Source organism: Ornithorhynchus anatinus, chromosome 7, assembly GCF_004115215.2.
Source record: "Ornithorhynchus anatinus isolate Pmale09 chromosome 7, mOrnAna1.pri.v4, whole genome shotgun sequence".
Lineage (NCBI taxonomy): Eukaryota > Metazoa > Chordata > Mammalia > Monotremata > Ornithorhynchidae > Ornithorhynchus > Ornithorhynchus anatinus.
The window spans coordinates 51,598,524-51,621,438 of NC_041734.1; the positions used below are offsets into that span (position 1 = coordinate 51,598,524).

General features: G+C 43.8%; 1 protein-coding gene across 1 annotated transcript in view; it reads right to left on the reverse strand.

Moving 5' to 3' along the window:
- AP1S3 (adaptor related protein complex 1 subunit sigma 3) overlaps nucleotides 1-22,365 on the reverse strand; it is a 48,301-nt gene extending 25,936 nt beyond the window's left edge. Inside the window, exon 1 of the mRNA XM_029069010.2 lies at nucleotides 22,263-22,365. Within this exon, the coding sequence (XP_028924843.1) occupies nucleotides 22,263-22,265 (3 nt within the window). The 5' untranslated portion in view covers nucleotides 22,266-22,365. The remainder of the gene's footprint in view (nucleotides 1-22,262) is intronic.
- Nucleotides 22,366-22,915: the final 550 nt, after the last annotated feature.

The following is a 22,915-nucleotide window of genomic DNA, read 5'->3' on the forward strand; positions in this document are numbered from 1 at the left end:
ACAGTGTTTGTACTTTCTCTCAGTACATAGTACAGAGCCTTTGTAGAGTGTCCGCACCTAATAATAGCTATTGACCACTGACCATTTCTTCAAGCAACTTTTATCAAATGCAACACTGCTCTGACCCTGGAAAGCGTGGAAGGACGAATTAACATTTTAAAGGTTGGCCAAAATTTCTGCCTGTTGAAAGGTATTTTTGTTCCCCTCAGTCTAATTTGTTCAAGTGAGCCCGTTGTTGGGTAGGGATCGTCTCTATCTGTTGCCGAATTGTACTTTCCAAGTGCTTGGTACAGTGCTCTGCACACAGTAAGCGCCGTGGCTCAGTGGAAAGATCCTGGGCTTCGGAGTCAGAGGTCATGGGTTCGACTCCCGGCTCTGCCACTTGTCAGCTGTGTGACTGTGGGCAAGTCACTTCACTTCTCTGTGCCTCAGTTACCTCCCCTGTAAAATGGGGATTAACTGTGAGCCTCACGGGGGACAACCTGATTACCCTGTATCTCCCCCAGTGCTTAGAACAGTGCTCTGCACATAGTAAGCACTTTACAAATACCAACATTATTATTATTATTATTAATAATAAATACAATTGAATAAATGCATGAATGAAAGGACTTTTTCCTGTGTTATCTCTTCTCATTAGAACTAAGACAAATGGAGAACCAAGGAACACGTATTCGTTCATTCATTCAATCGTACTTATTTAGCACGTACTGTGTGCAGGGCACTGTACTAGGTGTTTGGGAGAATGCAATATAACAATAAACATATATTTCCTGCCCACAGTGAGCTTACTTCCCCCAAATATAGTAAAAGGTTCTTTTCAATTTCCTACAGAAAGGTCAATCATAAGGATTTTTTCATTCTAGAAACATTTCTGGTAATAACATTCTTCCATTCTTTCATATAGAGAATAAAGGCCATTAAAAAAGAAAATCCCAAAATCCTTCAGAGAGACATTGAATAGTATCCCAAAAAGACATAATTATGAAACCAATTCAACAGACACTAGATACTGAAATACACAGATTAACCTATCAAGTCTCTACCATGGGATGTGAGCTTAAAGGTGAATTGCATATATCCCAGTTAGGTAAAATTTTCCCAGATGGGATTCCCAGGAAGGAGGAGAGGAAAAGAATGCTGGGAGCCTTTGCATCCTTATATGCTTTGAGGTGAGTGTAGGGGTGCTTTGCAATGAGACTACTCAAGGGAGTGACCCAGCAAAAAGCCCCAGAAGGGGTTGTGGGAAAGGGAGTGTTTGGTACAGTGCCCAGCATATAATGAGTGCTTAACAAATACCATAATAATATTAATAATAAGAGAGCAGAACCATTAAGTATGACTCTTCTGCTGGGCATATTGACCAGTTCCTTTCTTTCCCCTACAGAGTGGCCATGAAGTAAGAGCAATGACGATGGGGAAGCAGCATGGCCTAGTGGATACAGCACGGGCCTGGGAGTCAGAAGGTCCTGGGTTCTAATCCCAGCTCCCTCCTAGTCTGCTGTGTGACCTTGGGAAGTCACTTCATTTCTCTGTGCCTCAGTTACTGTAAAATGGGGATTAAGACTCCGAGCCCAGTATGGGACAGGGACTGTAGTCCAACCCGACTGTCTTTACCCCCGCACTTACAGAGTGCCTGGCACACTTATTATTATTATCATTACTGTGATTATTATTTGGCTTTAGGCTCGTTTCCTGATTCATTAAGGTGCAAACCTGGCTGGATGGAAGACTGTGAGTGAGGGGACGGAACGTGTGACAGTCAACTGATTTCCTCCATAGTTCATTCACTGGTGCATAACCACCAAGGACTGGATCACCGCCTAAACACTGCACTGGAAAGTCCCACAGCCAAATGCAAAACAGCTAAAAATCAGAGGTGGGAAGAGAATGGTCTTCCAAGAATCAGCTCCCTAAGGGTCCTGCATTTCCCCCTCTAGACTGCAAGCTCATTGTGGGCAGGGAATGTGTCAGTTTATTGTTATACTGTACTCTCCCAAGTACTCAGTTACAGTGCTGTGCACACAGTGAGTGCTCAGTAAATATAACTGAACGAATAAATACCTGCCTCCTTGTCCTTGGTTCTTTAAAACTTGACAGAGATAAGGATAAGGAAGAAGAAAAGGAGCTAGTGAAAAAGACTCGGGGCATTCTCGGAATGCGGCCATAGGCTTATAAGATAGGATTATTTAGTTCTGTCACTAAGAGATGACTTTCAGAGATTAAAAAGCACCATGTAAGCATTTTCTGGACAGGCCCTTTTACTGCAGGTGGGCAGTAAGGAAAGACTATCAATACTACCAAAAAATGGGTGCTATAATGGGCATTTTAGGACTCGATTTTCCAGCTTTAAACCCCTAGTAGGAAAAGGGACTAAATGGTGCTAAGGACTACTGCACCTTTTAAATATGCTGAATTGGAAAGTGACTCAATTTCCCCAACAATACAATACAGCTCCCCCTCTAGACTGTAAGCTTGTTGTGGGCAGGGAACGTGTCTGATTCTGTTGTACTGTGCTCTCCCAAGTGCTTAATACAGTGTTTTGCACATAGTAAGCACTCCAAAAATACGATGAATTGAATGATTGATGATTCTGAAAATAGATCCAAATAATAGAGATTTGAGGGGGGAGGGTGTGAGTACAATTACTTCACTGTAATTCTAGCATTGTATCCATGAGAGAAGGCAGACGAGAGGCAACACACAAAAGGAAACTAAAGGAAACAGCGGGTAGCAGCAAGTGGAATTCATTATCCCAGGAAGCGGCGGAGGCTGAACAGGTCTGTATATTCAATAGGGGGCTGGCTAAATTCAGTCGAGCGTCCACAATGGGTAACAAAGCATGTAAAAGTTTTCTCGCTCAAAAAAGACTCACGGTCAGCAGTGTCACCTTCAAACAGAAGAATGACTCTTCTTGCAGAAGAGAAAAATGAGGGATGTTTGATGGCATATCCTTAAACAGCAGAACTAATGTTAAAGAGGTCCTGCCACTACAGTGCTCTGCACACAGTGACTGCTCAATAGATACCACTGACTGATTGAAAGAATCTTGTTAATGCTTTTTGTCACAGAATCTTGAGCACGATGGACACTCATCTGATTCAGTGTGGGCAATGTTTAATTCCTTACGTTCTCACATTTTGTCAGAAATACACTTAATGGACTTTGCACTGGCCTAGTAGAAAGAACACAGGTCTGGAGTCAGAGGAACAGGGTTCTATTCCCAGCTCTGCCACTTTCTGGCTGTGTGACCTTGGGCAAGTCACTTTACTGCTCTGTGTCTCAGTTTCCTCATCTGCCTGGGAATTAAATATTTCTTCTCCCTCCTACTTAAAGTGCGAGTCCCATGTGGGTCAGGGACTGCTTTCAATGAATTAACTTGTATCTACCTCAGTGATTAGAACAGTGCCTGACACATAATAAGCACTTAAATACCCTATTATTACTATTATTACTATTATAAATCCTGCTTGCTCTGAATCTTTTGGAAGGTATCTGAGAAAGCACAACAGGGCTTATAATCATGATTTTAATTTTTTTAACCTTCATAAAAACTTTACAGTTGTTATTTCACTTCTCAAGATCACTCTTAAATCATCAAAGGAGAAAATTCCCCTTCATCTATTTCTTAACAATGACAGCCAATCAGGAAATAATTGCTCTAGGGAGTTTAAGTTAATAATAAATTGAATGCAAAGGTTGGGAATTGACAGTCCCTTTTTTCCTCCCTATCAGGTTTCCTGTGGAATTGTTTGGCTAAACTCTACCCTGAAAAAGTTGGGTTTGAACTCACTGGCCAAGGGCAACAGCATGAGAAAGTCAGAAGTGGACCAGGGGGATTGCTGGATGGAAGGGCTCCCGAAATTTGCATTTGGAGAAGAAATTAAGACCTTTCCGGTGATTATTTCTTCATCAAGGAGTCTCGATTTGCATCAGCAGTCCAAAATAGCTGTGATGACTTCAAGCAAATGTTAATGTGAAGTCACATTACCATCTGAAATTGAATTCTGTAAGTTATAGGAGAAGAAAGCCCACTACCACACCACGCAGCCATGAGATAATAATAATAATAATGGTATTTTTTAAGCACTTACTATGCGTCAAGCAATGTTCTAAGCACTGGGACAGATACAAGCCACATGGGACTCACAGTCTTAATCCCCATTTTACAGATGAGGGAACTGAGGCACAGAGAAGTTAGGTGGCTTGCCCAAGGTCACACAGCAGACAAGTGGCGGAGCTGGGATTAGAACCCATGACCTGACTCCCAAACCCGGGCTCTTTCCACTAAACCACGCTGCTTCTGAGGTGTTCATCTCGACATTGGGTTTTCCGGCAACATCCGCAAGGGGGGATGGGACCTCATCTTCAGTGCTGTCATTCGTTTTTGCATATGAAGGACAGCAGTATAACCCAAGCACAAATTGTGTTGGCAATCCTGAGATCAAGAGCTTAACCTTCCATTGTCATTGTAAAAAGAAAAAGGGTGGCATTAAATGCTCACTATATGCCAAGCCCTATATTAAGCACTTCTCCTCTAAACTGTAAGTTTGTTGTGGGCAGGGAACGTGTCTGCTAATTCTGTCGTACTGTACTCTCCCAAGGGCTTAATAGAGCGCTCTGCACATAGTAAGTGCTCAATAAATACCATCGATTGATTGGCTGATTGCTAAGTACTGAGGTAGATGCAATCTGCCACTTTAAGTCACTTCACTTCTCTGTGCCTCAGTTACCTCATCTGTAAAATGGGGATTAAAAACTGTGAGCCCCACGTGGGACAACCTGATCACCTTGTATCCCCCCAGTGCTTAGAACAGTGCTTTGCACATAGAAAGCACCTAACAAATACCACCATTATTATTATTATTATACAATCAGATCAGGCACAGTTCCTGTCCCACATGGGGCTCACTCATTATATTCCAGAACCTCACTGTCTTTGATCATGCTCTTCCATTTGATGTTGAATGGATTGGACTGAAAATGCCTTGAAAGGCAGGGATCATGCCTTTCTACTTTTGTTGAATGGTTCCAAGCCCCTACTAGAGAGCTCTGTATAGCATGGCTCAATGGAAAGAGCACGGGCTTGGGAGTCAGAGGTCATGGGTTCTAATTCCGCTCCACCACTTGTCTGCTATGTGACTTTGGGCAAGTCACCTAACTTCTCTGTGCCTCAGTTACCTCATCTGTAAAATGGGGATTAAGACTGTGAGCCCCACGTGGGACAACCTGATCACCTTGTATTCCCACCCCCAGCGCTTAGAACAGTGCTTGGCACATGGTAAACCCTTGAGAAATACCATCATCAGCAGCGGCTCAGTAAATACTGATGATAATGGTGAAGTACAGTAATTTGTGGTTTCCAGTCACAGAATTACATGGAAAGTCAGACATCTCTAAGATTGTAAGGCCCTCAGCTTGACCTACCTTTTATACTGAATAACGTGCACCTTTTCTTTGTTTTAGTTTTCTACATCTATGTCTAATTTACAATCAGAAGCCTGGGCAAAAGGCAAAATGATCACTGTTCAGTACAACAGATCTTGTTTGATAATTGCTTTAAAATTACAAACAATCGGACACTTTGCTTTCAGAAGTCACAATTCTGATTGCAGGTGTTCTTTTGCCTTTAGGCCTTAACAGGGATTGACATTTGAATGGCTCCCTTACTCTGGTCAACAATAGGATGCTCTCAAGCCTTTAGTTTTTGAGAAGCTTGTGTCCATTTCAAAGGAAAAAACAAATATATGTTTAGGCAAGTCCACATGTGGTGGTGGGGGGGGAATGTGTCTGTTGTTATACTGCACTCTCCCAACTGCTTAATACTGTGTTTTGCACACAGAGCTCAATAAATATGACCGAATGAATGTGTGGGTGTGTGTGTTCACGCATTATGACAGTGAGTCCTGGAATTTATTTGTAGAATATTCCCAAACTTGAAACTCAAAAAATTCACAGTGATCAGATAATCCAGTAAACATTACCTCATGCAAATAAAACCAAAGCTACAAAAGGAAAATGCTCACCATGAAGTACTGCACAGTGTGATGACTAGAAGGGTAAGAGCAATGGAACTGGGCTCTGAGCGTGGTGGTGGGAGCTCTGCCCTTGTGGGTGGAATGTTCACAGTTGACCATTCTGACCACACCTTTTGGCTCAACAGGATGCCAGGATCTGTTCTCCTCTTTGAACACTTTAATCAGCCCCTGAAGGTGGTGTATTAACTCTCTTTGGTTTAAAGAGCAGAAGGATTTTCTTCTGTTTGAATACAACTCCAATTATTACCAACCTCTCTTTAAATTGAACGAGGATCAAGAATCTTTCGTCACAGTCTTGCCTGGAAACATGGGTGGAGACCCCATTAATAAATAACATTATCTCTGAAGATGAAAGACAATGACATTCTTTATATTCACCTTTTTGGCTTGCGAGGGGTGATTCACTTTCTCTGAGTTTTCAGTTTTCTCCCGTGCTAGCTTAGTTGCTTTTTGTGTAAAGTGGCTGAAATGGAAAACTCCCAGGCTTGCATTCCCTCACATCTCCCCATCTACCATTAGTTCAATAAGGCCGTCTCGGTGAGTGGAAGACAAAAGTGAGCAAATAATTATTTTCCTGGGATATGCCTGCTTTAAATAGAGACAGGTAGTTCATGGGAAACTGAGAATTGCGGGCAGTGACCTAAGCCCCGAAGACACCACAGCACTGAATAAAATTTTAAATCCTGTCTTCACAGAAACAGGCGGGCAAAAGGAGCACTAAGCCTTAAGGTCCTCCTACTTGCTCCAAAAAAATTAGAGCGGCAAAAAGGACACTGTGCCAGTCAAGAAATGATGAAATAATCGTGAAGAAGAAAATCACAGAGATCATTATTTTAGCCTCATTTGGTGCCGAAGCGGAATTCCAATAATCAGATTCTCTAGTGGAGAAGACTGACGATTCGCTGAATTTTCCAAAGCCAGAAAATACAGCGTTCGATGTACTGAATCACACTCACGCTCTGCAGACTCCCTGGGCAAACCAGGGGTTTATGTGGTCTTGAGGGACCTGCCCTTTGTGGCAGAAGATGGGGAATGGGATGGGGATATATGGGGCCACTCCTAGTTTGGAGACTCCTAAATGCTGGGACAATTTCAAGAATCCTGGCCCCCGCATTACACCATTTGGCTTCAGGGATTTCTGGGAGAGGCAGGGGGGGCAGCTAAATCTGAATTCCCCTGGAGATTAGAGAGGTTAGAGCCCATTCCACCACAAAACCTGTGGTTTGCCTAAAAAAAATCCTGGAGCACCCCAAACCTGCTATAGGGCTAAGTATTTCTGCTACAAAGTTATGGGGCAAACTGATCCCCAACCTCCTGGAAACTTACCCAGTAGAGAAGCTTGAGAGACGACTGTTTACCTTTTATCATGCCCTGCCTAGGGACAGGCAGAAAGTGCCACCCTGATGTGGCTTTCTGTCCCAAGGATTGTGAATTTTAAACACTCATAAATAAATAATGTCTGAAATTCTTAAACTCTGCCCTATGCAAATGTCAAGGGCCTACAGGAAGCAAGATGTAAGGAAATCTAATATACTTTTCTTCCTCTTCCTAATAGAGTTAGAGCCTCAATATTACAATAAATGCGATGAGAACTATAAAGAAACTTCTAACAATAGTGCTGCTAATATCTTTAAATCTGCCTCACCGTGGTGTTTATGAAATAAACATCAGTGACTTCCAAGACCTCCTCATTTTACGAATGGGATTTCACAACGCCGAATGACAACATCATTTTCAAGTGATTTAACAATGAACACAATATGAAGTTTGAAATGTAGGCAGCACATTTGTATATAATTACATTCGTCTCAAAAATATCCTGTTTTTAGAGAATGCCAGGCCATATACTTATTGTTGTGATGTCTTCAAATCTGCCATGGAAATCAAAGGAAAAGAATCCAAGAATTCCTTGAGTAAGTTTGGCTCGTTCTGAATTCTGCAGAAAGTGCAGTTATATGTAAAAATTTACATCTCTCATACTCGGATTTCTGCTTCCCCAAAAAACTGTTCCAATTCTCATTAGTTTGAGAATGTGTCTTAAGATAAGTTCCTTGAGGGCAGAGCTGTGTCTAATTCGATTGTATTCTATCAAGAGTTTAGTACAGTGCTCTGCACAGAGTTAGGGCCTTAATAAATGTGATTGATTGATTGACTGATTGCCTGGAGCGATGGAAGCTTGTCCGTCTCGGCTGTCTTCGTTTTCTTCTGTTTTCACTAAGATTACTGAAGTGCTCATGCTCATACTGCACTTTTGCCGTAGGAGGAAGAAGAAAACATTGGCAAATAGAAGACTGAAAAGGCAACAAGGTAGCAAAAGGAGGAAGCCAGGATCACTTACAATCTTACTTGAGGCTATTGCAGGACCTGAATTTCTACATTAGAAAACCCACAGAGTACCTGGGTTTTCTGTTTCTTCACATCCAGAGTAAATTTGGTTAGTGCTTTTTTCTTTTTTCCCCCACTCAGCCTCAAGTTCTCAGGCCTCTCACAATTTAAAAATGTGTTTGGGGAAGGGAAACCAATCTATCTGTCAATCAAAATGAGTGCTATGTGCCAGGCACCGTACTAAGTGCTGGGGTACAAACAAGATAGCAGTCTATGTACCACATGGGTTTCACAGTCTTAATCCCCATTTTATAGATGAGATAACTGAGGCACAGAGTAGTTAAGTGATTTGCCCAGTCACACAGCAGACAAGTGGCAGAGCAAGGGTTAGAACCCATCCTTTGATTCCTGGGCCCGTGTTCTTCCCACCAGGCCACGCTGCTTCTCTTAAGCAGCATGAATTTTGACGCAGAGTTCTAAAAAAGCAGGACAGGGCGGCATAAGCAGGGGCTGTAAGGCAGGATTAATTTACATGGGTGACACGCAATTCTTTTCATCAAATACCTTTACTATCCCCAGGTAATCAATCGTCCAAGTATTCAACTGGGATATATACTCTTTCTATGTCACAGGTGGATAGACATTCCTCTACACTGTAAGCTCCTTGCGGGAGGGAACGTTACTATCAATTCTATTATATTGTAGCCTCCCAAGTGCATGATACAGTGCTCACACACAGGAAGCTCTCGATAAATTTGTTTGATCGACTGATTGATAGGGAGGTAAAGTAACGCTGGATCGTATTTAAGTGACTTGTCCAGACTATAAGAATCCATTTAAGCTCAGCGGTATATATAAATGACATACCTCTGGCAGAACAGAAAGCCCCAAGTTTCCCCTAGGGCATCACCCCTAGAAAGCTTTGCTTCCTCTCATAGAAAAAAACCTCAACCAGAGTCCCACATGGGGCTCACAGTCTTAATCCCCATTTTACGATGAGGTAACTGAGGCACAGAGAATTGTAGTGACTTGCCCAAGGTCACACAGCAGAGAAGTGGTGGAGCTGGGATTAGAACTCGGGTCCTTCTGATTCCCAGGCCCGTGCTCTATCCACTAGGCCACACCTTCTCTTTTAGGTGCTGATGATTGCCCCAGGGAGATCCCAGGACATACTGTAGCCCGGATAACAACAATCCTACCAATGTCTTCGCCGGGAGTAGGGGATGGTGGGTGGTACGCTCATTGTGGGCAGGGAATGTGACTGCTTATTGTTATATTGTACTCTCCCAAGGGCTTAGTACAGTGCTCTGCACACAGTAAGTGCTCAATAAATACACCTGAATGAATAAACTGACCACCCACCTTTTCGCTAGGTTGGAAGGGGGATCGGAGTGGGAAGGTGGATTTTTCCTGAGGTCTCGCTGCCTTGCCAGCCTCCTCTCTACCCTCCGTTACCTCACCTACTTCCTGTTCTCTCTACATTTCAAGGAATAGGTCCCTGAAAAGCTTTCCTTGCTGCCTTATAGGACCGCTCTGCAGGTGATCATTTTTTAATACTATTTATTGAGCGCTTACTATATGCCAGGCACCGTACTAAGCACTGGGGTTGATACAAGTTAGATTGGACATAGTCCCTGTCCCGCATAAAGCTCATAGTCTTAATCCCCATTTTACAGATGAGGTAAGAGGCACAGAGAACTGAAGTGACTTGCCCAAAGTGACAGTGAAGACAAGTGGCGGAGCCAGAATTAGAACCCAGGTCCTTCTGACTCCCAGGCCAATGCTCTAACCACTAGGCCACGTTACTTTTTGTCTGTTATGTGTTGCTCTGGTGCTATCAAAGGAGTGAAAGTAGCAGAATGCATATCATTATTAAAATATCTTATTTTCCCCATCCTAGATTGTGAGCCTCACAAAGGTCAAGGATCATGTCTAATTCCCACCTGTGTTAGGATTCTTTTCCACTGCTTAGTACAGTGATCTACAGACTGTAGGTGCTTAATAAATAATATTACTTATTCTTAAAAGTGGAGAACAAAAACTCTAGGGTGTTGTTCTCTGTAGAATGCATTTAGAAGAACATGAAATAGCATAAAACATCTTTAATTTGCAGTTTGCTTTATCGGTTGGTGAGAGACCGCTCTGGTTGGGTAATTTCCTCATCAGAGATTGTGCAAAGCAGTGGTGAAAGTCGATTTTTATCCTATGCATACAACCAGGCACTAGTATGTCTTCTGACAACGAGACACACATGATTTCAAGGCTTACGTGGAACGTGCAGCATACAGTGGCCTGACAAAAAGAGCATGAACCTGAGAGTCAGAGGGTCTGGGTTCAAATCCTAGCTCTGCCACTTGCCCGCTGTGTGACCTTGGACACATAACTTCCCTTCTTTATGCCTCTGTTTCCCCATCTGAAAAATAGGGATTCAATACCTGTTCTCCCTTTCCTCTAAAATGTGGGCCCCAAGTAGAACAGGGACTGAATTCTGACCTGATTACCTTGAATCTTCCCTAGCACTTAGTACATTGTTTAGCACATAGCAAGCATTTAACAAATTCCACATATATTATCATTATATATTTGGATTCTCCTTTCAGCGCAATTTCCTGCTTTTGAATTCTTTCCCCTGGGAATCCTTGAGAACTGTCAAACGACTGTACACTAGGCTTCCCACTAGATGAAGGACAAATTTCGGAAATCTCCTCAGGAAAGATTAGCTTTCTATGATATTTTTAGTTTGAAGATCCATAAGATGATCCAGAAGATAAGATCCAGCATCAGCTGACTTTCTTGGAATTAACTGATGGCAAGACCTACAATTTGAGATTCGGAAAGAGCCCAACTAGGGGAATGCCTGCTGAGACTATGCCAAGTGGTGAAGGTTTCTGATCAAAGAACCACCTTGAGTGTTCTAATAATAATAATAAAAATGGTATTTGTTAAGCGCTTACTATGTGCCAGGCACTGTACTAAGCACTGGGGTGGATACGAGCAAATCAGGTTGGAAACAGTCCCTGCCCCACATGGGGCTCCCAGTCTAAATCCCCATTTTGCAGATGAAGTCACTGAAGCACAGGGAAGTTAAATGATTTGCTCAAGGCCACACAGCTAACAAGTGGCAGAGCCGGCATTAGAACCCATGGCCTTTTGACTCGCAGCCTATCCACTATGCTATGATGCTTCCTGCGAGGTGAGTTGGGCCAGAAGGAATTCTGAAAAATAACTGGCTACGGTGGAAAACTACCAAGGTCATCACCTGTTAGGGATCGGTGCTACAACATAGCATCGCTACTGTACCGCTTTCCAAATGGGTTTTGAGGATGAAATTATTGCATGTACTCTTGTAATGCGACACACTTCTTGAACTCCATTCCCGAGGAGGAATCTGACTCCCGGAGGTGAGAGATTGTGTAGTAACACTGCATAAACCAGCAGCCCTCCAATCAATTCTTTCCCATAGGTTCTCGGTTCTGAAATCCCAGGACCGAGGCGTGTGACTTTGGGCAAGTCACTTCACTTCTCTGTGCCTCAGTTCCCTTATCTGTAAAATGGGGAAGAAGACTGTGAGCCCCGCGTGGGACAACCTCATCACCTTGTATCCCCCCCAGCGCTTAGAACAGTGCTTCACACATAGTAAGCACTTAACAAATGCCATCATTATTATTATTATTGTTCTGTCATACTCAACGGGAGACTCCATCAGATAGACTAGAGGCCAAGCATGATGCTTTGTGATTGATTCTATTTATTGCCATTGTTCTTGTCTGTCCGTCTCCCCCGATCAGACTGTGAGCCCGTCAAAGGGCAGGGACTGTCTCTGTTACGGATTTGTACATTCCAAGCACTTAGTACAGTGCTCTGCACATAGTAAGCGCTCAATAAATACTACTGAATGAATGAACATGGGTGCTTAATAATTGATTAGAACTGACCTAAATTTTCCTCCTCCTGAGTCTTTCCAAACTCTAATTCAACTGTGTACATAATGTGGGTGTGTACCTGTCCTTGGTTTTTGAAGACGCAATTGACCACGAAATACCACTTAATCATGAGAGTGGCTGAGTTGGGTGTGGTAGCCATATTTACAGCGCATTTTGAGCCACTTCCCACTTGAAGTAAGCAGGACCTTCCTAAATAAGGGTGCATCGACACCCAGAGGAACATTTGAAATAATAATGGTATTTATTACGCGTTTCCTGTGTGCCAAACACTGGGGTAGACACAAGATAATCGGGTTGTCCCACGTGGGGCTCACAGTCTTAACCTCCATTGTACAGATGAAATAACTGAGGCACAGAGAAGTTACGTGACTTGTCCGAAGTCACATAGCTGACAATGGGCGGAGCCGGGATTAGAACCCATGACCTCTGACTCTCAAGCCTGTGCTCTTTCCACTAAGCCATGCTGCTTCATACTTATTCTCATGCCCCAGATGACGCTGCTCTGCACTCATTCCCTTTCAAGTCATTGTTGAGTGAGACCCGCACAAATGTTTTTAACTGTAAGCTCAACGTGGGCAGGAAATGTGTCTGTTTTATTGTTATAGTGTCCTCTCCCAAGTGCTTAGTACAGTGCTTTGCACACAGTAAGCGTTCAATAAATACGATTGACTGCCTCACCAAAGAGAACTATATATAGGACTATTAAATGGGCGTATGGCTCCTCGACTTCTAAGGGCAGCTCTCTATCCAGAGAGAAGAATATGCTTTAAAATGTAGTTCTTTTAAATATTTAAATAAATTTTTTAGTGTAAACTGAAAAAAAAAATCTTGTTGGTTTACACAGTCAAGAATCATCACTCACCTATGAAAAAAGGAGAGTTATCTCCTCATTGTTTTTTGAACCATGTGGAATACTGTATTATTCTTCGATGCCATATGCTTTTTAAGAATCAGTTTGTGATAGGTTTTCAGAATTCATCCGTTCAAGTAGACTATCCACACAAAGACAGAGAAAGCACCGATTTAAAGCCTTAATCAGAGATATTTTTGGGGAGTGGAGACAACTCTTTTCATTTCACTTAGGGGGTGTTTGAAACAATCAAAAATCGCCTCCCAATAACACTTTTAGTCCCAGATGATGACGACGCTTCAAAGAGAATATACGATTCTTCTAACCTCGTTTTGAAAAAAGACAATACCTCCCAGCAGTATTTCCTGTTGATGGATGACTCTGTCAAGTGCAAGTCCAAAGTCTGTTTTGCAACATGGTCCTGAATTAGGATGAGAGGGGCCGAACCAATCCTCAAGTTCATTCATTCGTATTTATTGAGTCCTTAGTGTGTGCAAAGCACTATACTAAGTGTTTGGGAGAGTACAAAATAACAACAAACAGACACACTGCTGCCCACAAGGAGCTCACAGTCTAGATCTGTGGGGATTAAGACTGAGGCCTAAGAGGGACAGGGCCAGGCCAGCTAATCTATTCCGTTTCCCCACCTCATTTCAGAACCTAATCGATCCATTCACAAATCCAGTCTCCCAAGAGAGTCGGGAGCCATCAGCCTGATTTTGGAGATGTGACTTTCTGGCACTGTGGGAACCTTTGGCTCGGAACGAGAGCTTCCCGAAACGAATCCAGAAGAAGGGAGAAGCAGCTGTCGGGCAATGAGGTTCGATAGAGACGTTCTTTTTCAACGCCTTTATTTTCTTATCCGCTGGGGAATAATCTCCCTGGTCATTACAAAGTTCTCTACACTCAGAAGTGCCAACTCTTCACTTTGAGCACGGGAAGGAAAGGGGAACAGGGATTTTTGAGTAGGGTCGAGACTGGGAGGAGGGTTAGGGCAGAGCTACCATGATATTTATATTAATGTCTGTCTCCCCGGCTAGACTGTAAACTCGTTGTGGGCAGGGAACGTGACTCTTTATTGTTGCATTGTATTCTCCCAAGTGCTTAGTACAGTGCTCTGCACACAGTAAGCGCTCAATAAATACGACTGAATGAGTGAGCTACCGGACAGAAATCCATCCTCAAGACAGTAAGCTCCTTGTGGGCGGAGAATGAATCTACTGACTCTACTGTGGACAGGGAACATGTCCACCAACTCTTTTGAACTGTATTCTCCCAAACATGTAGAACAGTGTTCTGCACATAGTAAGCACTCAATAAATATCACTGATTGACTACTCTCCCAAACACTTAGTACAGAGCTCTGCACACAATAAGCGCTGAAGGAATCCCACTGATTAATTGAGCTGGAGTCTTTTTTCGGCCCCGATTAGGAACTCTCAGGTATTCATTCATTCAATCGTACTTATTGAGCGCTTCCTAGGTACAGAGCACTGTGCGAAGAGCTTAGAAAGTACAATTCAGCAATAGAGACAATCTGCTGCCTCCGGGTTTACAGTCTAGAATAAGGGAGATATTGTCAGAAGACTTGGAAGGGGCATGAATATTTTTATTACCCTATTTATTTTGTTAATGAGATGTACATCCCCTTGATTCTATTTATTGCTATTGTTTTTGTCTGTCTGTCTCCCCCGATTAGACCGTGAGCCCGTCAATGGGCAGGGATTGTCCCTATCTGTTGCCGAATTGTACATTCCAAGGGCTTACTACAGTGCTCTGCACATAGTAAGCGCTCAATACATACTATTGAATGAATGAATAAAGGTATAGATCAAAAAACCTTGGGGGTCAAACCCATAGTGGTGGTGGGGAGGTAATATCACATTTATTCAGTATGGAAGATGATTACATATCACACATTTGAATTTTTAACAACACTAATGAAGCAGCAGGACCTGTAAGGCCTTCAAATCCAAACTGATTCTATGGTTCCCAAACTACATTTGGGAAAGAGCCCGGGCTTGGGAGTCAGAGGTCATGGGTTCGAATCCCACCTCTGCCACTTGTCAGCTGTGTGACTGTGGGCAAGTCACTTCACTGCTCTGGGCTTCAGTTACCTCATCTGTAAAATGGGGATTAACTGTGACCCTCACTTGGGACAACCTGATTACCCTGTATCTATCCCAGCGCTTAGAACAGTGCACTGCACATAGTAAGCGCTTAACAAATACCAACGTTATTGTTATTAAAGCCAAAATAAAGATGCAATTCAAAAGAATTTGTTTCAAATATGGGCCATTTTAATTTCTCTCTAAGAAAAATGACCAAATCATGAGCCTCAGAGCGGGTGTGTGTTCTGAATGACTTGCAATGTCAAAGGTAAAAATCCTATCTGTTGTTACACTGGTAACTGCTTCACTGAAACCAGTAAAATGAATGGCACCTTCAAAATGTATAAATAACACGGGATAGCAGGAGATAGCATGGAGAGAGAGATAAATCTTTGGAAATCTGCTTTAGATCAGCTCTTCAGAATTTACAACGTTAAAATGAGGGAAATGATCAAGGCGCAGTGGTGAGTCTTATTTTGATCCTTGACTATTTATTCTTTCTTCCCAGAATAGAAAACTAGCTAGAGAAGATTCAAGAGAACAGTTTCAAATTGTGCATTATCTTTGGTGGTTTTCACATATGTAGCTTTCAATCATATGTTGGTTTTTTTTGTAAGCACTGATAATTTGTTAGATTTTTTTTTTCCAGTTTTCAGAGGATAGTCCTCTAACTGGGAGCTCTCCCTTAGATTGTGAGCCCCTGTCTGCTGTGTGACCTTGGGCAAGTCACTTGACTTTTCTGGGCCTCAGTTCCCTCATCTGTAAAATGGGGATTAAGACTGTAAGCCCCATGTGGGACAATCTGACTACCTTGTATCTACCCCAGCACTTAGAACAGTGCCTGGTGCATAGAAAGCATTTAACAGATACCATAATTATTATTATTATGTGGATCAGTGACAGTGTCCACCTCAGCACATAGTAAGCAGTTATCGAATATAATTACTGTCGCGGTAAAGGCATTGGCTTGAGAATGGCCAGAAGAGATATCACCAGCACCCAGGATAATCTCCCCAAAAAGAAGGAAAAAAGGGAAAAAATGAAAGGATGGAACTGGAGTAAAAAGAGAAGGCACAAGGAAGTGTGATGAGTTAATCCCTTTGCTTCAGTGAAAACATAAAATAACCAAAAGGGTGATTTTTATGAAACTAGGTTATGAGAACCCTAAAGGGAGTTTTCTTTAATGAAGGAAGTATGAGGTTCATTTTTTATGTCTTTTTCCATAATAAAAAGTATTTTTTTCCCCCGAGTAAAAATGACCTGAGCCAAAGAGAGTGAACTTTTCAGATTCATTATGGCATGCACTCATTCAGAATATTTCCTAGGAGCTCCTTACAGAACGTTTCCAGTGGATAAAAATATAGCACAATTGCTAAGATTCCATATTCATGCTCCAGATATTTTATATGAAAATAAGATCCCAATGTGAAGTTTCAAATGAAGAAGAAATACAAACCATCTTGAGGTTTCTAAATCAACTGGTGGCATGTAATTGGAGTTTAGTGAATGTAGAGCACTGTACAAAGTACTTGGGAGAGTAAAACACAACTGGGAAATGGATATTTTTGTGGGGATTGAGCAAGCTCGTTGTGGGCAGGGAATACGTCTACCAACTCTGTTGGATTGTACTCTCCCAATCACTCAGTACAGTGCTTGGCACATATGCTCAATAAACAGAACTGATTGATTGATTATGAAGTATTAGACTGAGCTGGTGCCAGACAAGGTACTTGGGCCATGAAATTGCTCCTTTAAATGTACTTACTGTTATTTATTATTATTATTATATAATAACAACAGTATGTGTTAAGAGCTTACTCTATGCCAAACACTTTCTAAGCACTGGGGTAGATACAAACAAATTGGGTTGAACCCAATCCCTGTCCCACACGGGGCTCACGGTCTCAATCTCCGTTTTACAGATACGGGAGCTGAGGCCCAGAGAAGAGAAGTGACTTGTCCAAGGTCACCAAGATTAGAACCCATGGCCTTCTGACTTCCAGGCCTGAGCTCTATCCACTACACCATGCTACTGTTTAGCCTGGAAGTAGCCATAATAGATAGCCGCTGCCCAGGGATGCTGACACGCCCCTTCCCTGGCTTTTCCCTCTCCCACCCTCTGGGGACTTTCTGGAGACACCCTTAACCACATTGTCAATCGTATTTACTGAGCGCTTACTGCGTGCAAAGCACTGTATTAAGCGTTTGGGAGAGAACAATGTGACAACTGATAGACATTCTTGCCCACAACGAGCTCATAGTCTAGTGGGAGAGAGACATTAATATACACAAATAAATATATTACATATTTAGACATATGTGTTGTGGGGATACCACACCGGGGGACAGCAAGGTGGAGAGATAAAGTTGAGGGCAAGGTGGTATGTGCCACCAGGGATGCCAGGGTTCCTAAGATAATCCTGGATCTGGGATTGATATCAATGCCTCCCTAACAGGTATTTTGTCTCTGGGGTGATGAAACTGCTATTACTAGATTTGTCCCGCGTAGAAATGGAGTCAAAACGATCTTTAAAATGGAAGATTTCCTCCCCTCCCCACCACAAACACACCTGCCTCATGGGGAAGACTTAATTGGTAAGCAGCCATTGGTAGGTTACCAAGTATCAGGGAGAGAAGGAAATTATTACAGAGATGGATTGATAGATTAGCACCATCTTGATCCTGAATTTACACTGTGTCCCTCTAATTGTGGTCATAGCTGGAACAAATTCCAAACACAATTTTGCTACCCCAGAAAGTACAGAGAGTGAAAAATGTTCTTAAGGCTAGATCCAGAAGGAAGCTGGCAAAATAATTAATGTCACATGACAATTTCAGGTGGTAATATATCAAATGTTCATTTAAATCTCATGTTCCAACAATAAAAGGGAATCCACAATGTGTCACCTCACACCCCTTAACGTATCTACATGCCTGGAATGCAAAGTTTCTGCATACTCAAGAAAAGAAATGTCCTACCTCACAGAAATTCAATTTGGAATAAAACGGAGCTACTTTTGAATTGGGAAGCACAACTTTGCATTTTCTGGACAATTGACAATTACTGCTCAGGAAGTATCTATAAATTATCACTCAAAATAACACATTAATTATGTATTGGAAAAATACACTGAAAGTATAAGTAATTGCCCTCATTTTGCAAATGGGAATATCTTCTGAATTTTTCTTTTTTTAAAGAACCACAGGGCCTGGGTGGTTTACTAATTCACCTGCTTGACGGCAGAGAGCTGGACAAGGTGCTATTTTGATATCCTTTCCCCTGTAGAATATCACCATTTATAGAAAGCACCTCTGTACTCCACAGAGTCACTAAATCAATCAGTGATATATATTGAGGGCTTAATGTGTGCAGAACACTGTACTAAACTCTTGGGAGAGTACAATATAACAGAGTTGGTAGACACATTCTTTACCCACAACAGGCCTTCACGCTGTTGAACACCTGTCCCATCACCAGTCTACCTATTCTTTCAGGTGAACCCTAGACGCTAGGTCAGATTGAGGGTCAGAATTGGATCAACCAGGAGGCTGTGGGCTAAAGCACGGGGGTAAGGGAGAGAGGGCAAGCAAGACATAGCCTAGTGGAAAATACCCATTTCTGGAAATGAGGGAAACCTTGGTTCTAATCCTGTCTCTGCCGCTGGCCTGTTGTGTGACCTTGGGCAAGTCACTTACCCTCTCTGGGCCTCAGTTTCTTCGTCGGTGAAATGGAGGGGGCCTGGGAGTCAAAAGGTCCTGGGTTTTCCTCCCGGCTCTGCCACTTGTTTGCTGGGTGACCTTAGGCGAGTCAACTTCACTTTTCTGAGTCTCAGTTACCTCATCTATAAAACGGGGATTGAGCCTGGGAGCCCCAGGTGGGACGTGACCCTGTATCCCATTTGCTTGCATCCACCCCAGCGCTTAGTATAGTGTCCGGGACCTAGTAAGCGCTTAACAAATACCACAATTATTATTATTAGACTGCCCAAGTGGGACAGGGCATGGGTCGGCTCTGTTCATATCATTCATTCATTCAATAGTATTCATTGAGCGCTTACTATGTGCAGAGCACTGTACTAAGCACTTGGAATGTACACATCGGCAACGATATCGTGTTTATCCCACCCAGCACTTGGTTCAGCACTTGGCATATGGTAAGCACTTAAATGCCATGATTATTGTTAGCGGCAGTGTTTGTTATTAAAGACAGCTCAGGTAAGAACTTGGAAACTTGGCCAATTTATGACTTCATTTCAACCAAGCCCTTTCCGCTCAACTCCCTCCACGAATCTTTGGGAAACAGGAAAGGAGGGACTAAAAGTGGAAGAAGCATATTATAGAGGAGACACAGCATCAAAAAAGGTAGTCGCTTCCCACAAGCCCCTCGGAGGGGGGCAAACATGGGACTGACAATAGGAGGGGATGGGGAAAGTCTGGAAGGGGCTGAGGAACCCCAAGTTCGAAGGGAAGGGAAAAGGCAAGCAGAGGCTGAAGCAGCGTGGCTCAGTGGCAGGAGCCCGGGCTTAGGAGTCAGAGGACGTGTGTTCTAATTCTGACCCCGCCACTTCTCAGCTGTGTGACTTTGGGCAAGTACCTTCACTTCTCTGTGCCTTAGTGACCTCATCTGTAAAATGGGAATTAACTGGGAGCCTCACTTGGGATGACCTGATTACCCTGTATCTCCCCCAGCGCTTAGAACAGTGCTCTGCACATAGTAAGCGTTTAACAAATACCAACATTATTATTATCTGTAAAATGGGGATTGAGACTATGAGCCCCACCTGGGACAACTGGATTACCTTGTCTCCCCCAGTGCTTAGAACAGTTCTTGGTACATAGTTAACGCTTAAATACCATTATTATTATTATTATTCTGTGTGCCTCAGGTCCTTCATCTGCAAAATGGGGATTGAGACTGTGAGCCCCACCTAGGACAAGATGATTACCTTGTATCTCCCCCAGTGCCTAGAACAGTGCTTAGGACAGAGTAAGCACTTAACAAATACCAGCATCATCATTATTATTATTATTTTCTGTGCCTCAGCTCCCTCATCCGCAAAATGGGGATTGAGAGTGCGAGCCCCACCTGGGCCAACCTGATGACCTTGTATCTCCCCCGGCGCTTAGAAGAGCGTTTGGCACAGAGTAAGCACTTACCAAATACCATCATTATTATTCTCTGTGTCTCAGCTCCCTCATCCGCAAAATGGGGAATAGCGTTTGGCACAGAGTAAGCCCTTAACAAGTACCATCATTATTATTATTATTCTCTGTGCCTCAGCTCCCTCATCCGCAAAATGGGGAACAGCGTTTGGCACTGACTAGGCCCTTAACAAATACCATCATTATTATTATTATTTTCTGTGCCTCAGCTCCCTCATCAGCAAAATGAGGATTGAGAGTGCGAGTCCCAGCTGGGCCAACCTGATGACCTTGTATGTCCCCCACTGCTTAGAACAGCGTTTGGCACAGAGTAAGCCCTTAACAAGTACCATCATTATTATTATTATTCTCTGTGCCTCAGCTCCCTCATCCGCAAAATGGGGAACAGCGTTTGGCACTGACTAGGCCCTTAACAAATACCATCATTATTATTATTATTTTCTGTGCCTCAGCTCCCTCATCAGCAAAATGAGGATTGAGAGTGCGAGGCCCAGCTGGGCCAACCTGATGACCTTGTATCTCCCCCAGTGCATAGAACAGCGTTTGGCACGGAGTAAGCCCTTAACAAGTACCATCATTATCATTATTATTCTCTGTGCCTCAGCTCCCTCATCCGCAAAATGGGGAACAGCGTTTGGCACAGAGTAAGACCTTAACAAGTACCATCATTATTATTATTATTCTCTGTGCCTCAGCTCCCTCATCCGCAAAATGGGGAACGGCGTTTGGCACAGAGTAAGTCCTTAACAAATACCATTATTATTATTATTATTTTCTGTGCCTCAGCTCCCTCATCCCCAAAATGGGGAGTGAGAGTGCGAGGCCCACCTGGGCCAACCCGATGACCTTGTATCTCCCCCAGCGCTTAAAACAGCGTTTGGCACAGAGTAAGCCCTTAACAAGTACCATCATTATTATTATTCTCTGTGCCTCAGCTCCCTCATCCGCAAAATGGGGAACAGCGTTTGGCACAGAGTAAGCCCTTAACAAGTCCCATCATTATTATTATTATTCCCTGTGCCTCAGCTCCCTCATCCGCAAAATGGGGAACAGCGTTTGGCACAGAGTAAGCGCTTACCAAATACCATCATTATTATTATTATTCTCTGTGCCTCAGCTCCCTCATCCGCAAAATGGGGAACAGCGCTTGGCAAAGAGTAAGCCCTTAACAAATACATTATTATTATTATTCTCTGTGCCTCAGCTCCCTCATCCGCAAAATGGGGATTGAGAGTGCGAGCCCCACCTGGGCCAACCTGATGACCTTGTATCTTCCCCACTGCTTAGAACAGCGTTTAGCACAGAGTAAGCGCTTAACAAATACCATTATTATTATTATTATTTTTCTCTGTGCCTCAGTTCCCTCCTCCGCAAAATGGGGATTGAGAGTGCGAGCCCCACCTGGGCCAACCTGATGACCTTGTATCTCCTCCGGCGCTTAGAAGAGCGTTTGGCACAGAGTAAGCTCCTAACAGATACCATCATTATTCTGCCCCAACCCGGCGGACCCTTCCCCCACCCAAGCCCAGACCCACAGCTGTGTCCGCCCCCCATCCCAGGTGAGCCTCAGGTGTCCCCTCCCCCCGGTCCCCAATTTCGAGCTCCCTGGGGGAGGAAAAGGTGCCTGTTGCTGTACTGCACTCCCCCGGACGCTTAGCACAGCGCTCTGCCCGCAGGAAAGGCTGCGGGAGCATGCATGCGTGCATAAATGAGTGGTCCGGGGGGGTGCCCTGCGGCCGGCAGGTGAGCAGACAGGTGACAGGTGAGCAGGTGGGCCTGGCCGGCTCCTTCTGCCCTCCCGCAGCCCCCGGGCCCAGGACCGGTCACTCACCATGGTGGCCGCTGCCCCCCCGGCCGTCCCAGGTGAGCAGCCTTCAGACCATTGCTCCTTCCCACAATGCCTCTAAAATGAAAGTTACCAAACTCCTCCCCAAAGCCCTGCTTCCCTTCCTCCTCCTCCTCCTCCTCCTCCTGAGGCCGCCCCCGTCGCCCTCCCCGCCCTTGCCCGGAGGGGCCTGGGCACCCAGCCAGCCGGGGCCCTGCCCTCCATCCCCACCACCGATGGTCCCTTTCCATCTAGAATCACAGAAGAGCTGCGGCCCTCAGGCATCTGTAGATTTCTCTCCTTATAAAAATAGTTATTAGTAGGGTATTTGTGAAGCCCTGACTCTCTGCCAAGCACTGCTCTCAACGCTGGGGTAGTTACAAGGTGTCTCGGGTGGGGCTCCCAGTCTCAATCCCCGTTTTCCAGATGAGGTCACCGAGGCGCAGAGAATAATAATAATTGGGGTGTTTGTGAAGCGCTTACTATCTGCCAAGCACTGTTCTCAATCCTGGGGTAGTTACGAGGTGTCCCAGGTGGGGCTCCCACTCTCAATCCCCGTTTTCCAGATGAGGTCACCGAGGCGCAGAGAATAATAATAATTGGGGTGTTTCTGAAGCACTTACTATCTGCCAAGCACCGCTCTCAACGCTGGGGTAGTT